Here is a 14,426-nt window from a genome sequence, read left to right on the forward strand (position 1 = left end):
GCATGGCTTGCTTTTGTGCGCGCTACCACCGCCTACAATTAAAAAAAGAGAGGAATCGTCACATTAGCGAAAAAATGGCAAGAGACTGCTATTTGTTGTTACTTACACTGCTGCTTTCTTTGATAATGATCAACAAGAACCAAATAATAGACTGCGTATGATATAACATGTTCTGAACGAGAGTTTGGTGAAAATTTTTCACCGTTTGAAAATCTTTGCGGCCGCTTCTTTAGTACATCAAATTCTGCACAGAAATTAGTCATCTTAGATTTAAAAATCTAGTCAGTTGCCGTGCTTCGTTTCTGACTGTATCACTATTAGGCATAAGAGTAATACGAATATAAACATGACACGATACGTATATTCTTCCGCGTTTGCTGTTGTCTCACTCTAGTTTCGTAGTTTATTTGGCAGACAGGATTTAAATGAGATAGAAGCAAACACAAAAGAATACATGGCAAAATGTTTATATTCGAATTATTCTTGTGGTGAAGAGAATACTGCATGTGATTCAAATTTCATCAGGTTCCTATTAGCAACCATCTCTTCTCACAGGTAGGAAAAAATTCGGAACATAGAGTTGGCCATATTGACAAAAATCCCAGTATTACCAGTCGGATTTTCGTAGTACATTGAAATTCGAAGATGAACAATACGGAATTTGTATTTACTTCGTTGGATAATGTGTGCAAATGCAGTGGTCGAAGCTCAGGCGGAGAAAAATGCTCGTCTTCCAATTTTTTTTTTTAATTTTATTTACTGACGCAGAGGTTTTGGCACCAGTATTTATCTTTGTGCCTACAAAGGATGCCTGTGTAGCGCTACGTACATTCGATGGCAGAAGTTAGTTGTGGCGGCACCTATCAACATTTTTCAGAACTTCCGCTTGCTTTGCACTCGATTCTAAGCCGCAGGCGGTTTTTTGGATTACAAAAACCGGAAAAAAAGTGCAGCTTAGATTCGAGTAAATACGGTATTCACTATCAGTTTCTCAGGAGCTTCTTATGACATTGTCTTCTTCCCCATACACAGAATTATCATGTAATTTTTGTTGTCCAAGTTTGAGTAGCCCCTTGATGCAAGTGTTGAGGGTTTTGTGAACAGCACAGATACATTTTGCCATGGAGAGGAGTGATTATGTGAAAGGGATGGCAGCTGTAAAGTGCAGATGTTACTGTTCATTGGTAGATCTTATATGGACTGAGGTTTGGATGTGGAATTTGATGCGATGGAGGTCAACATCAAGGGAGATGGCTTTGGTTTTGGAAAAGAGGCAGGTGAATCTGAGTTGGGAGGCAAGTCATTGCAGGATGTGAGCAGTTCTCTTTTATCATGTGTCTAGACGACAAATATGTCATCAATAAACCTGTGCCAAGTCAGAGGGTTCAGCTTCTGAGTCTTTAGGAACGTCTTTTCCTTTTTGCCCATAAAAAGGTTAGCATACCACAGGGCCATTGTAATTCCCATAATAATCTCTGGGATGGTTTTGTAGATCTGCACTTCAAACTGAAGTAGACAGGTAAGGATTAAATTGACTAGGCTGATAATAAACAAGATTTTATAGAGACTTTCAGGTTCTAAGAGTGCTTGGTGTCTTTTATGTAGGATGGCAGGTAGGTGGGGTGGTTGTTTTTGTATATTTTGGGAACCATGGAGAAGGTGTGGATTCATGGAAGAGGAAGAGTCAATTGCCTCTATTGATGCAGTTGTGAGGGAAGTTGAGTTTTAAAGATCCTCTGAAGCTCAGCCTCACTGGAAGGTACAGGGTCACAAGGAACAGTTTGGTATCTTGAGGTTTCCAATAGCTGATTGTTGCTGTTCTGCCACATACTTCTCATTGTCGAGTACAACGTTAGTGGAGCTTTTGCTCATGGGGAGAAGGGTGAAAGGGTGCTCTGCCTTCAAGTGACAATTTGATTAAGGTTTAGTGTATCAGTGGTATTGTTCAAGAAGAATTGGAAGACAATGCAGGAAGTGAAAAATTCTGGGAATACTGGGAGAATGCATGACAGTGGTAGCATGACTGTCATGTGCCTCTCTGACAGTGCCATTTCAGTCCTGCTCACACCACATCCCTGCCACACCAGTGCCGGCATCTCTGCCATACCACTTCTGTGTGGATTGGGCCATACAGTCATAGAAAATGCCATTTACAAATTTACTCACAAAATTTTGCAAGAATTAAATGACAAAATAGCATCTGCTGGTATTTTCTGTAACCTATCTAAAGTATCTGACTGTGTGATCACAATATTTTTCCAAATAAACTGATGTTTTATGACATTGGTGGTACAGCCAAGTAATTGATAATGCCATATCTAACCAAAAGAATAAAGGAAAATCCAAGATGGTATGTAACAGTATTTTGAAAAGGAAATTTGCTACTCACCATATAGCAGAGGTGCTGAGTTGCAGATAGGCACAACAAAAAGACTGTCAAAAATAAACTTTTGGCCAGCAAGGCTGTCTCTGGCAACTGGAGCCACACAGTTCCAGAGACTGCAGACATGTGTGTTGAGTTGCGTTTGCATGTGTGTGTGTGTGTGTGTGTGTGTGTGTGTGTGTGTGTGTTTGTGTGTGTGTGTGTGTGTCTGTCGTCTATTTTTGACAAAGGCCTTGCTGGCCAAAAGCTTATTTTTGACATTCTTTTTATTGTACCTATCTGCGACTCAGCACCTCCGCTGCATGGTGAGTAGCAACTTTCCTTTTCATAATATTGTCAGAAGAATAAAGAAAATTGTATATAAGGATACAACCAATGCAAGCAGGGGAGATTACTCCTAGTGGAAAGAAATCACTTAAGTGGTTCCACAAGATTAAATCTTATATCCACTGTTGTTTCATGCATGTGTAAATAAGCATCTGTATATTATACAACAAGCAAAATTAGTTTTTTTCAAAATTAGTTTTTTTTTGTCACACTGATATCATTATCAGTTGAAACTCATACATGGCAACAGAAGAAATGGTAACTAATGCTCTTAAAATTCTTATTGAGTAATTTTCTGCAAATGGTTGCACTCTCAGTTTCAAAAAGACATGACATATTCAGTTCTGCCCTTCTACAGGGATTAATGGTAGTTGAGAGCTCCATTGTGATGAAGAATCTTAGGGATATGACTGCCAAGGACAGGAATAAAACCAATTGCACTCTTTGTGGATACCAGGGAGGAGTCACCTCAGATGTAGAATGGGTCCTTCTTGATACCACAAAGTACACAGGGTGCAGCCAATTGCAGGTGGTGGCTTATGTCAGTGCTAATGATGTGTGTTGCTTTTGACTGGAAGAGGTGGCCTCTTGGTTCCAGTTGCTATCTGAAGTGGTAAAGATAGCCAGTCTTGGTTGCATGATGAAGGCAGGTTTCTGATGAAGGCAGGTTTCTGCCAGGGGTGGTTTAAGGCACAAGTGACGCAAGCCATAGCTTTGTGCACCAAGCTGAGAGAGATGTCAGATGCGGCACAATTGTAAGATTTCTATACTGGATATATGACAATTAATAGTGACTACTCTGGGTGCCAAGCCGAGAAAGGCACCAGGGGCACCTAAGTGCAAGATTCACATACAGTGCATTTCACAATTAGTAGTGAAAAGTGACATGGACAAAAGGGTACGAGGGGAAAGGAGGGAGGGGAGGGTTCCAAATGATGAGTCATTTGTGGAACAGAATGTTCTTGAACTGGTCCTGGGTTCTGCTTAATAGTCATGTGTCTATTACACAAAGTGCCCATTACGCACAGGAGGCATCTGTATGGATAGCAGGGTATATATGGAGTGGACTGTGCAGTTTTTTTAGGTTCACCTATGTCTACACCTACTTCTACTGTATGGTGTATGGCAGGGGGTACCATGTACCTCAACTAGACATTTCCTTTCCTAATCCACTTGCAAATGGAGCTTTGGAAAAATAACTGTTTGTATGCCTCTGTATGAGCCCTAATTTCTTGTATCCTGTTTTTGCAGTCCTTACATGAAATGTACACTGGTTGCAGTACAATCATTCTGCAGTTGGCTGAAAATGCCTGTTCTCTAAATTTTCTCAATAGCGTTTTGGCAAAAGAATGTTGTCTTCTCTCCAGGGATTCACAAAGCATCTCTATAATGCTCATGTGTTGATTTAACCTACTGGTAACAAATATAACAGCTTGTGTTTGAATTGCTTTGATTTCTTCCTTTAATCAGACCTGGTGGTGATTCATAACACATGTGTGATACTCAAGAATGGGTCGCATGAGTGTTTTGTATGCAGTTTCCTTTGTAGGTGAATTACACTTTCCTAAATCTCTCCACATAAAATGAAGTCGACTATTCAGCTTCTGTACTGCCATTCTTATGTGCTTCCTCTATTTAATATTGCTTTGCAATGTTAAGCTTAGATATTTAATTGACATGACTGTGTCAAGCAGTGCACCACTAATACTGTTAGGTTAAATGAAGGGTCTCAAGAAAGTATAAACAGGGCTTCAGTCTCCAAAGGTGCAGGTCAGACACAGAACAAGGGTAGACTTAGGAATCATTGGTAATATAGTTGTAAATTGTCGTAGCTATATTGGGAAAGAGCTAGAGCTCAAATCACTAATAAAAAGCTTAGATTGTTATAGCAAGGGGAAACTACGGTCGTAATTTTTCCCGAGGGCATGCATCTTTACTGTATGGTTAAATGATGATGGCGTCCTCTTGGGTAAAATATTCTCGAGGTAAAATAGTCCCCCATTCGGATCTCCGGGCGGGGACTACTCAAGAGGACGTTGTTATCAGGAGAAAGAAAACAGGCTTTCTACGGATAGGAGTGTGGAATGTCAGATCCCTTAATCGGGCAGGTAGGTTAGAAAATTTAAAAAGGGAAATGGATAGGTTAAAGTTAGATATAGTGGGAATTAGTGAAGTTCGGTGGCAGGAGGAACAAGACTTTTGGTCAGGCGAATACAGGGTTATAAATACAAAATCAAATAAGGGTAATGCAGGACTAGATTTAATAATGAATAAATAAATAGGAATGCAGGTAAGCTACTATAAACAGCATAGTGAATGCATTATTGTGGCCCTCGCCTACTACAGTAGTACAAGTTTATATGCCAACTAGCTCTGCAGATGACGAAGAAATTGAAGAAATGTATGAGGAAATAAAAGAAATTATTCAGATAGTGAAGGGAGATGAAAATTTAATAGTCATGGGTGACTGGAATTCGGTAGTAGGAAAGGGGAGAGAAGGAAATGTAGTAGGTGAATATGGATTGGGGGTAAGAAATGAAAGAGGAAGCCGCCTGGTAGAATTTTGCACAGAGCGCAACTTAATCATAGCTAACACTTGGTTCAAGAATCATAAAAGAAGGTTGTATACATGGAAGAAGCCTGGAGATACTGACAGGTTTCAGATAGATTATATAATGGTAAGACAGTGATTTAGGAACCAGGTTTTAAATTGTAAGACATTTCCAGGGGCAGATGTGGACTCTGACCACAATCTATTGGTTATGAACTGTAGATTAAAACTGAAGAAACTGCAAAAAGGTGGGAATTTAAGGAGATGGGACCTGGATAAATTGACTAAACCAGAGGTTGTACAGAGTTTCAGGGAGAGTATAAGGGAACAATTGATGGGAATGAGGGAAAGAAATACAGTAGAAGAAGAATGGGTAGCTTTGAGGGATGAAATAGTGAAGGCAGCAGAGGATCAAGTAGGTAAAAAGACGAGGGCTACTAGAAATCCTTGGGTAACAGAAGAAATATTGAATTTAATTGATGAAAGGAGAAAATATAAAAGGCAGTAAATGAATCAGGCAGAAAGGAATACAAACGTCTCAAAAATGATATCGACAGGAAGTGCAAAATGGCTAAGCAGAGATGCCTAGAGGACAAATGTAAGGAGGTAGAGGCTTATCTCACTAGGGGTAAGATAGATACTGCCTACAGGAAAATTAAAGAGACCTTTGGAGAAAGGAGAACCACTTGCACGAATATCAAGAGCTTTGAAGGAAACCCAGTTCTAAGCAAAGAAGGGAAAGCAGAAAGGTGGAAGGAGTATATAGAGGGTCTATACAAGGGTGATGTACTTGAGGACAATATTATGGAAATGGAAGAGGATGTACATGAAGATGAAATGGGAGATATGATACTGCGTGAAGAGTTTGACAGAGCACTGAAAGACCTAAATCGAAACAAGGCCCCGGGAGTAGACAACATTCCATTAGAACTACTGACAGCCTTGGGAGAGCCAGTCCTGACAAAACTCTACCATCTGGTGAGCAAGATGTATAAGACAGGCGAAATACCCTCAGACTTCAAGAAGAATATAATAATTCCAATCCCAAAGAAAGCAGGTGTTGACAGATGTGAAAATTACCGAACTATCAGTTTAATAAGTCACAGCTGCAAAGTACTAACGCGAATTCTTTACAGACGAATGGAAAAACTGATAGAAGCCGACCTCGGGGAAGATCAGTTTGGATTCAGTAGAAATGTTGGAACACATGAGGCAATACTGACCCGACGATTTATCTTAGAAGAAAGATTAAGGAAAGGCAAACCTATGTTTCTAGCATTTGTAGACTTAGAGAAAGCTTTTGACAATGTTGACTGGAATACTCTCTTTCAAATTCTGAAAGTGGCAGGGGTAAAATACAGGGAGCAAAAGGCTATTTACAATTTGTACAGAAACCAGATGGCAGTTAAAAGAGTAATGAAAGGGAAGCAGTGGTTGGGAAGGGAGTGAGACAGGGTTGTAGCCTCTCCCAGATGTTATTCAATCTGTATATTGAGCAAGCAGTGAAGGAAACAAAAGGAAAATTCGGAGTAGGTATTAAAATCCATGGAGAAGAAATAAAAACTTTGAGGTTCGCCGATGACATTGTAATTCTGTCAGAGACAGCAAAGGACTTGGAAGAGCAGTTGAGCAGAATGGATAGTGTCTTGAAAGGAGGATATAAGATGAATGTTAACAAAAGCAAAACGAGGATAATGGAATGTAGTTGAATTAAATCAGGAGATGCTGAGGGAATTAGATTAGAAATGAGACACTTAAAGTAGTGAAGGAGTTTTGCTATTTGGGGAGCAAAATAACTGATGATGGTCGAAGTAGAGAAGATATAAAATGTAGACTGGCAATGGTAAGGAAAGCGTTTCTGAAGAAGAGAAATTTGTTAACATCGAGTACAGATTTAAGTGTCAGGAAGTCGTTTCTGAAAGTATTTGTATGGAGTGTAGCCATGTATGGAAGTGAAACATGGACAATAAATAGTTTAGACAAGAAGAGAATAGAAGCTTTCGAAATGTGGTGCTACAAAAGAATGCTGAAGATTAGATGGGTAGATCACATAACTAATGAGGAGGTATTGAATAGGATTGGGGAGAAGAGAAGTTTGTGGCACAACTTGACTAGAAGAAGGGATCGGTTGGTAGGACATGTTCTGAGGCATCAAGGGATCACCAATTTAGTTTTGGAGGGCAGTGTGGAAGGTAGAAGTCGTAGAGGGAGACCAATAGATGAATACACTAAGCAGATTCAGAAGGATGTAGGTTGCAGTAGGTACTGGGAGATGAAGCAGCTTGCACAGGATAGAGTAGCATGGAGAGATGCATCAAACCAGTCTCAGGACTGAAGACCACAACAACAACAGATTGTTATAGGTACTGAAAACTGTACAAAGCCAGAGATAAGTTCAGCCAAACTTTTTGCCTACAACCTAACGGTCTTCACAAAGGATAGATTAAATACAGTTGGTGGTGACATGTTTGTTGCTGTTATAAGTAGTTTATCTTGTAGTGAAATTGAAGTAGTTAGTTCATGGGAGTTAGTATGGGTGAGGTTATACTTCACAACCAGAATAAATTAATAATTTGTTCACTTTACAAATGCCCCCCTCCCCCCTCCCAAACTTCAAAGAAAACTTGAGTTTCACCATCAAACATCATCTGAAATTGTTCTAAATGCTTTCTCCAAAACTTATTGCAAGCAGTTAGTTTAGGAAGCCACTCAAAGCATAAATGGTTGTGGTAACATACTTGACCTCTTAGCAACAAATAATCATGAGCAGATAGTGAGATTCTTGATGGAAACAGGGATTGGTGACTACAAGGTTATTGTAGTGAGACAAAATACCATAACATCCAAAAACACCAAAAATAAATGTAATATTTATACACTTAAAAAAGCAGATAAAAGTCTGCTTGGTGCCTCCCTAAGAGGCACTCTCTATTCCCTCCAAACTAAGTATGTACGTGTAGGCCAGATGTGGCCTGAATTCCAAGAAACAGTACTGACAACAATTGAGATTTATATACCAAATAAGGGCGAAAATATCCCCTTTGGTACATAAAATAGCTCAGAATACTGTTGCAGAAGCAACAAGAAAAGAATGCCAGATTTAAAGAATGCAAAATCCCCTGGCAACGTTTTACAGAAGCTCAGAATTTAGCATGGGCACCATTGCGAGGTGCTGTTAATAGTTACCACAATGAAACTACACCAGCAGCAAGACGAATCAATACCTTCATTACACTGTATCAATGTTAATGTTACTAACAATTGTCCCACAATGGTGGAGTCACTTAATATGGTTTTCCAAAATTCCTTCTTCAAGGAAGACAAAGAAAGTACTACAGAATTTTAATGTAGAACAGCTGCCAACATGAGTAACTTGATGTAGAGAAGAAACTTAAATCAGCTAATAAAGGCAAGTCCTCCAGTCCAGGCTTCTTTCAGAGCATGATAATCAGCAATCATGTAAAAGCACTCACTCAACAAAGGGACTGAAAGCTGCACTAGTTGTACAAGTTCACAAGAAAGGAAATAGAAATAATCTGCTGAATTGCAGACTCATATCACTGACATCATGTACTCTTGTTTGAACATTATGAATTACCTCAAAGAAAATGATCTGTTGACATATAGTCATCACTGATTCAGAAAATATTATTCATCTGAAGTAATAATTGCTATCAACAGGGGATTTCAAATTGACACCATATTTCTAAATTCCTAAAAGGCCTTTGACACAGTCCCTCACAAGCAACTTATAATCAAATTACATGCCTGTGAAATACCGTCTCAGTTGTACAATTGGATTTTTGATTTATCAGACTTCAAGAAGAATGTGATAATTACAATTCCAAAGAAAGCAGGTGCTGACAGGTGGAAATATTACTGAACTATCAGTTTAATAAGTCATGGTTGCAAAATACTAACACTTATTCTTTACAGAAGAATGGAAAAACTGGTAGAAGCTGACTGGGGGAGATCAGTCTGGATTCCAGAGAAATGTAAGAACACATGAGGCAATACTGACACTACAATTTATCTTAGAAGATAGTTCAAAGAAAAGGAAATCTACATTTATAGCATTTGTGGACTTGGGGAACAACTTGTACATAAACCAGATGACAGTTATCAGAGTTGAGGGGCACAAAAGGGAAGCAGCAATTGAGAAGGGAATGAGACAGGGTTGTAGCCTATCTCCGATGTTATCAAATCTGTACACTGAGCAAACAGTAAAGGAAACCAAAGAAAAAACTGGAGCAGGAATTAAAGTTCAGGTTTGCCAATGACACTATAATTCTGTTGGAGGCAGCAAAGGACTTGGAACCAAAGTAACAATAATGGAATGTATGTGAATAAAAACAGGTGATGCTAAGGGTATTAGATTAGGAAAAGAGACACATGAAGTAGTTAAATTTTCTTATATTTTGGACAGAAAATAACTGATGATGGTTGAAGCAGAGAGGATATAAAACGTAGACTGGCAATGGCAAGAAAAGCAAATCATGAAGAGATATTAGTTAACATTGAGTATAGACTTAAGTGTTAGGAAATCTTTTATGAAGGTGTTTGTCTAGAGTGTATCCATGTATGGAAGTGAAACATGGACTACAAATAATTTAGATAAGATGAAAACAGAAGCTTTTGAAATGTTGTGTTACAGAAGAATACTGAGGATGAGATGGGTAGATCATGTAACTAACCTGGAGGTACTGAGTAGAACTGGGGAGGCAAGAAATTTGTGGAACAACTTGACCAAAAGAAGGGATCAGTTGATAGGACACATTCTGAGACATCAAGGGGTCACCAATTTAGTAACGGAAAGAAGTGTGGGGGTAAAAATCGCAGAGGGAGACCAAGAGATGGAATACCGTAATCAGATTCAAATGGATTTAGGTTGCAGTAGTTACTTGAAGATGAAGAGGCTTGCATGGAGAGCTGCATCAAACCAGTCTTCGAACTGAAGACCACAACAATAACATCTGTATGGTGCAAATAGTGGCAATTGACTCTGAATAAGTTCAAAAAATAGTGGTTCATTTTATATTATCAAGAAATAGGGGAGATTGGATCACAGATATGATAAGCGAGTTGAGAGCAGCCATTAAACAACAGGAGTCTTTTGTTTTTTTTCAGGAAATTCCAATGACCAACTCTCTTCCCCAGGTGCAAAAATATTTTCCTGACTTCCACTAGTGTGGAGTGGAATGACCAATATAATAAAATAAGAAAACTCAGATCTTGCACAGAAATATTTAAGTGTCTGTATTTCCTGCACACTGCTTGTGTGTTGAATGGTAGACTCTGAAGGTGTTTTGATGAAACTTTGGCCAAGCACTTAAGTGTGAATTATCAAGTAGTCATGCAGATGTAGATGGGAGACAGGGATACTACAGAAATGATAAGTGTAACATATGGTGAAGAAATAATAACTAAGGTAGAAAATTAAAAAAAATTTAGGGGTCTATATTGAAGGGAGTTTAAACTCAAAAAACACATTTTGGAACTCCCAAAACAACTAATTTCAGCCACATTTGCACTTTGAATCATTGCAAATCTTGGGACGAAACAGATCTGTAAGTTAATAATTGGCATATTTTCATTCAGAAATACATACTTTATGAATACATACTTTATGAATAATACCATCTTATAGGTACCTGTTTTAGGAGTTCACAATATATTTATTCCTTCATGAAGTTTTTTGTAAACAAGCCACTGCAGTTCAAAAGGAACAATGATAAACCTAATTTCAATAGTCAAAGTAAAAATGACACTTATTACTCCACATTAAGGTTGGCTTTAGGGCTAAAAGGGTGCACAATGTTGCCACAAAAATTTTTGGTCACCTATCCCATGATATAAAATGTCTGACAGACAGCAAAATCAAATTTAAAAAGAAACTGAAGAAAGTTTCTCTTTGAGAAACCCCTAGGAACTGTTGCATTTCCATCAATAAAAGTAATTAGTCAGAGAATCTTTATATAAACCAAGAGGTTTTAACCTAGTCTGTGTGGTATTGAGTGAAGTCACACAGTGTTAAAGGTGTAGAGCTAATATTGAGCAGAACTGAGGTTCAAACCCTATCCATCAGTTAATATTGTACAAATGCCAGTATGTTTCCTTAGAAGCAGTCAACGCCAATATTCTCCACCATTCTCATTCAACTGAGATAATTTTTTGCCTCTAATGATAAAAAAATTCAATATAATGTTATACCCTGTCTCTTGTTTACACTGTAATTTTCAAATTTTCGCAAAGACACTATTGGATATGTAATATTTTGTGAATAAATGAACTGGTTGCTGAATGAATGGTTGGAATACACATAAAAGTGATATTAAGAGGAAAAAATTGCTAATGATTATAATTTTTTAAAACATGCTATACATAAACCTGTCAAATAATGAAGGAACCATTATTCAATAACTACTGAAGTTCCAGATCTATTTCAAAATTATTGATGTTTATAGCTTTTTTCTATATTTTAGTTCAGGTGCAGCTGAAACCCCCAAGTGAGGTGGCACAGTGTTTAAGAGAACTTCATTTATGGTCAGGAGGCATGGGCTTCAAACCCCATTCCATTTTTCCAGGTTTAGGTTTTCTGTGGTTTTCCTGAAATAGAGTTCCCTGCTGTGATGAATGCTTTAAAAGAACATGGCTGATTTCATTCTCCACAAATGTTTTCTTTGAACTTGTGCTCAATTTCTAATGCCCTTATTACCCCAGAGATTTTAAATCCCAAGCCTCTTTTTTTCTGTGTGTCCTTTTTAAACCTTCCCCCTTAAGTCATTCACTCTCATTTAAAAAGTACAAGCTGCACAAATAAATAGAATTTCCAAGAGAGATGTATAAAGGCTTTTGTAACTCCCAGCAACAGTGGGCATTGGCGATGTATCACATTCATTTGGACCATTGATGGTCAAAATTATTGTTTGTTGTCATTCCCCAAATATTGAGAAAAATATGATGTGGCACTAACACCCAAAAAAGAAGAAAAAAGAAATTGTTGTATTGTTTAAGTCTTTACTTGCGTAACTACAAAGTTTAATTTATGTGGGACATCTATCTCTTGATCCCTGTTTGCCTAATAATAATGAGTAATTTTTATGTAATTGGGTACTGTTATTATTAGGATGTGGATACGCAAACAATACCTCCACCACGTGCAAAGTTTTCTGAACAAGTAACACAGTGGGTTATATATGATGCATATCATGAAGATTTCTTAACACAACAGCGTGAAAAAGATAAGGACAAGAAAGAGAAACCTGCAACATCTGGAGCTATGAAGAAAGAAGAAACAAAAAAGAAGGAGGTTCAAGTGCTGGATGTAAACAGCCGAATGCTAATGGCTGTGAAGATACTGGAAAGAATGGTCAATCAGAACACATTTGATGAAATAGCACAAGGTAAAAATATTTTCTGGCATTCATTCATTTTATTAATCCATTTGTAAATTATATGTACAAAATCTTTCATAAATTGTGTTTGAGCAGATGTTAGTCCTTATTTTTCATCAGTCTCTACTATACAAATGTTAGTCCTTATTCTTCAGCAGTTTCTACTACACAATGTAAGCAACACTTATAATTGTGGATTAGATGTGTCTCAACCATCTCATCAATGCTAATTCCTTCCCTACATTATTTTACCTTCTTCTTCCACCTTCAAGGTTTTTCCTTCTTTTAATGAATAAATTATTGTGTACAAGGCACCTTTTCTCAGAAGTTAACTATTATGCTTAATCTTGAATTACAAAAACTTACCTAAGACGCAGACTTAGAAATATTTCCTGTTTTCTCCTGGATTTTGTACATTTAAAGCAACATGCCAATCTTTGCACAACTTTCAAATCTTATTAGGAGCTGATTGGATATTTATGGCAGTTTTTCTTTTCTCCACATAGTAACCCATTATAAATCTGTCTACATCATATGGCACATGTTGGAGGGTGCCTTGTACCACTACTAGTCATTCCATTTCTTGTTTCATTTGCGAATGAAGGAAAGAAATATTGGCTTTATTTTTTTATTTGAGATACATATTCCATGGATCCAGTATGGCATGATTACGCATAGATGTGGAACGAGTCAAAGCAGATACAATATAGATATCAGACAATACAATACATACTGGTATATTATACACGGTAGATGAATGATTCAAAACTGGTACAATACAATAATATAATAGAGATAATAAACAATACAATACAAAAATACAGTAGTGATAAGAAAACCAATACAGATACAATGACAAAGGAAATAATCTGAATTACTGGCATTTTTCAAGTAGGAATTCCTTTACCTTTTTTTTTTTTTTTTTATATAGTGTTTTCTTTTCTTTTAGACACTTTATATTACTCGGGAATGCGTTAAAGATTTTTGTACTTGCATACTTTACCCCTTTTTGTACCAGAGACAGATTTTTTCCATTCACAGTGCATATCACCTTTCCGTCTTGTCTCATAATGATGGTAAGCCTCATTTGTTTCATATGCAGAGGAATTGAGAAGTGTGAAAGCCGTGAGTGAGAGAAGATATTGTAAGGTAGTGGTTAATATACCTAACTGTTTAAAAAGATTGTGGCATGAGGTTCTTGGAGGAACACTACATATAATTCGGACTACTTTTTTCTGGCTTACAAAAATTTTTTTGGAAGAGGTGAGTTGCCCCAAAAGATTATTCCATAGCACATCACTGAATGAAAGTAGCCAAAATATTCAGACTTTGATACATTGATGTCTCCAGTTTTGGAGATTATTTGTATGGCAAATGTTGCTGAGCTAAGCTTTTTTTAGGGTTTTCAGTATGTGGTATTGCCAGTTGAGCCAGTTATCTATGTGAATGCCTAGGAACTTTGTGCACTGAACGCTCTCTAACTGTTGGCTCTCATGTGCAATGTTAATCTCTTCGGGGCTTCTGTAACTGGATTGGAACTGCATGTAATTTGTTTTACTGAGGTTTATTGGTAGAGAATTTGCTGTGAATCAATTCAGAGCATTTTCAAGTTCTTGGTTGGCATTTAACTGTATGCCAGTGGAAGTTTTGCTGGTTGTCACTATACTTGTGTCATCTGCAAACATTGTGATATTGTTTGAGGACAGTGGTAGGTCATTAACATATATGATAAATAGAAGGGTAGCAAGGACTGTCCCTTGTGGAACTCCAT

General features: G+C 37.6%; 1 protein-coding gene across 1 annotated transcript in view; it reads left to right on the forward strand.

The window, feature by feature from the left end:
• The window catches only part of LOC126088399 (dynein intermediate chain 2, ciliary), a 259,102-nt gene that overhangs the window by 98,756 nt on the left and 145,920 nt on the right, over positions 1–14,426 (forward strand). The window contains exon 5 of the mRNA XM_049906538.1: positions 12,388–12,664. Within this exon, the coding sequence (XP_049762495.1) occupies positions 12,388–12,664 (277 nt within the window). The remainder of the gene's footprint in view (positions 1–12,387; positions 12,665–14,426) is intronic.

The sequence above is a fragment of the Schistocerca cancellata genome, chromosome 6, assembly GCF_023864275.1.
Source record: "Schistocerca cancellata isolate TAMUIC-IGC-003103 chromosome 6, iqSchCanc2.1, whole genome shotgun sequence".
NCBI classification, from domain to species: Eukaryota; Metazoa; Arthropoda; class Insecta; order Orthoptera; family Acrididae; genus Schistocerca; species Schistocerca cancellata.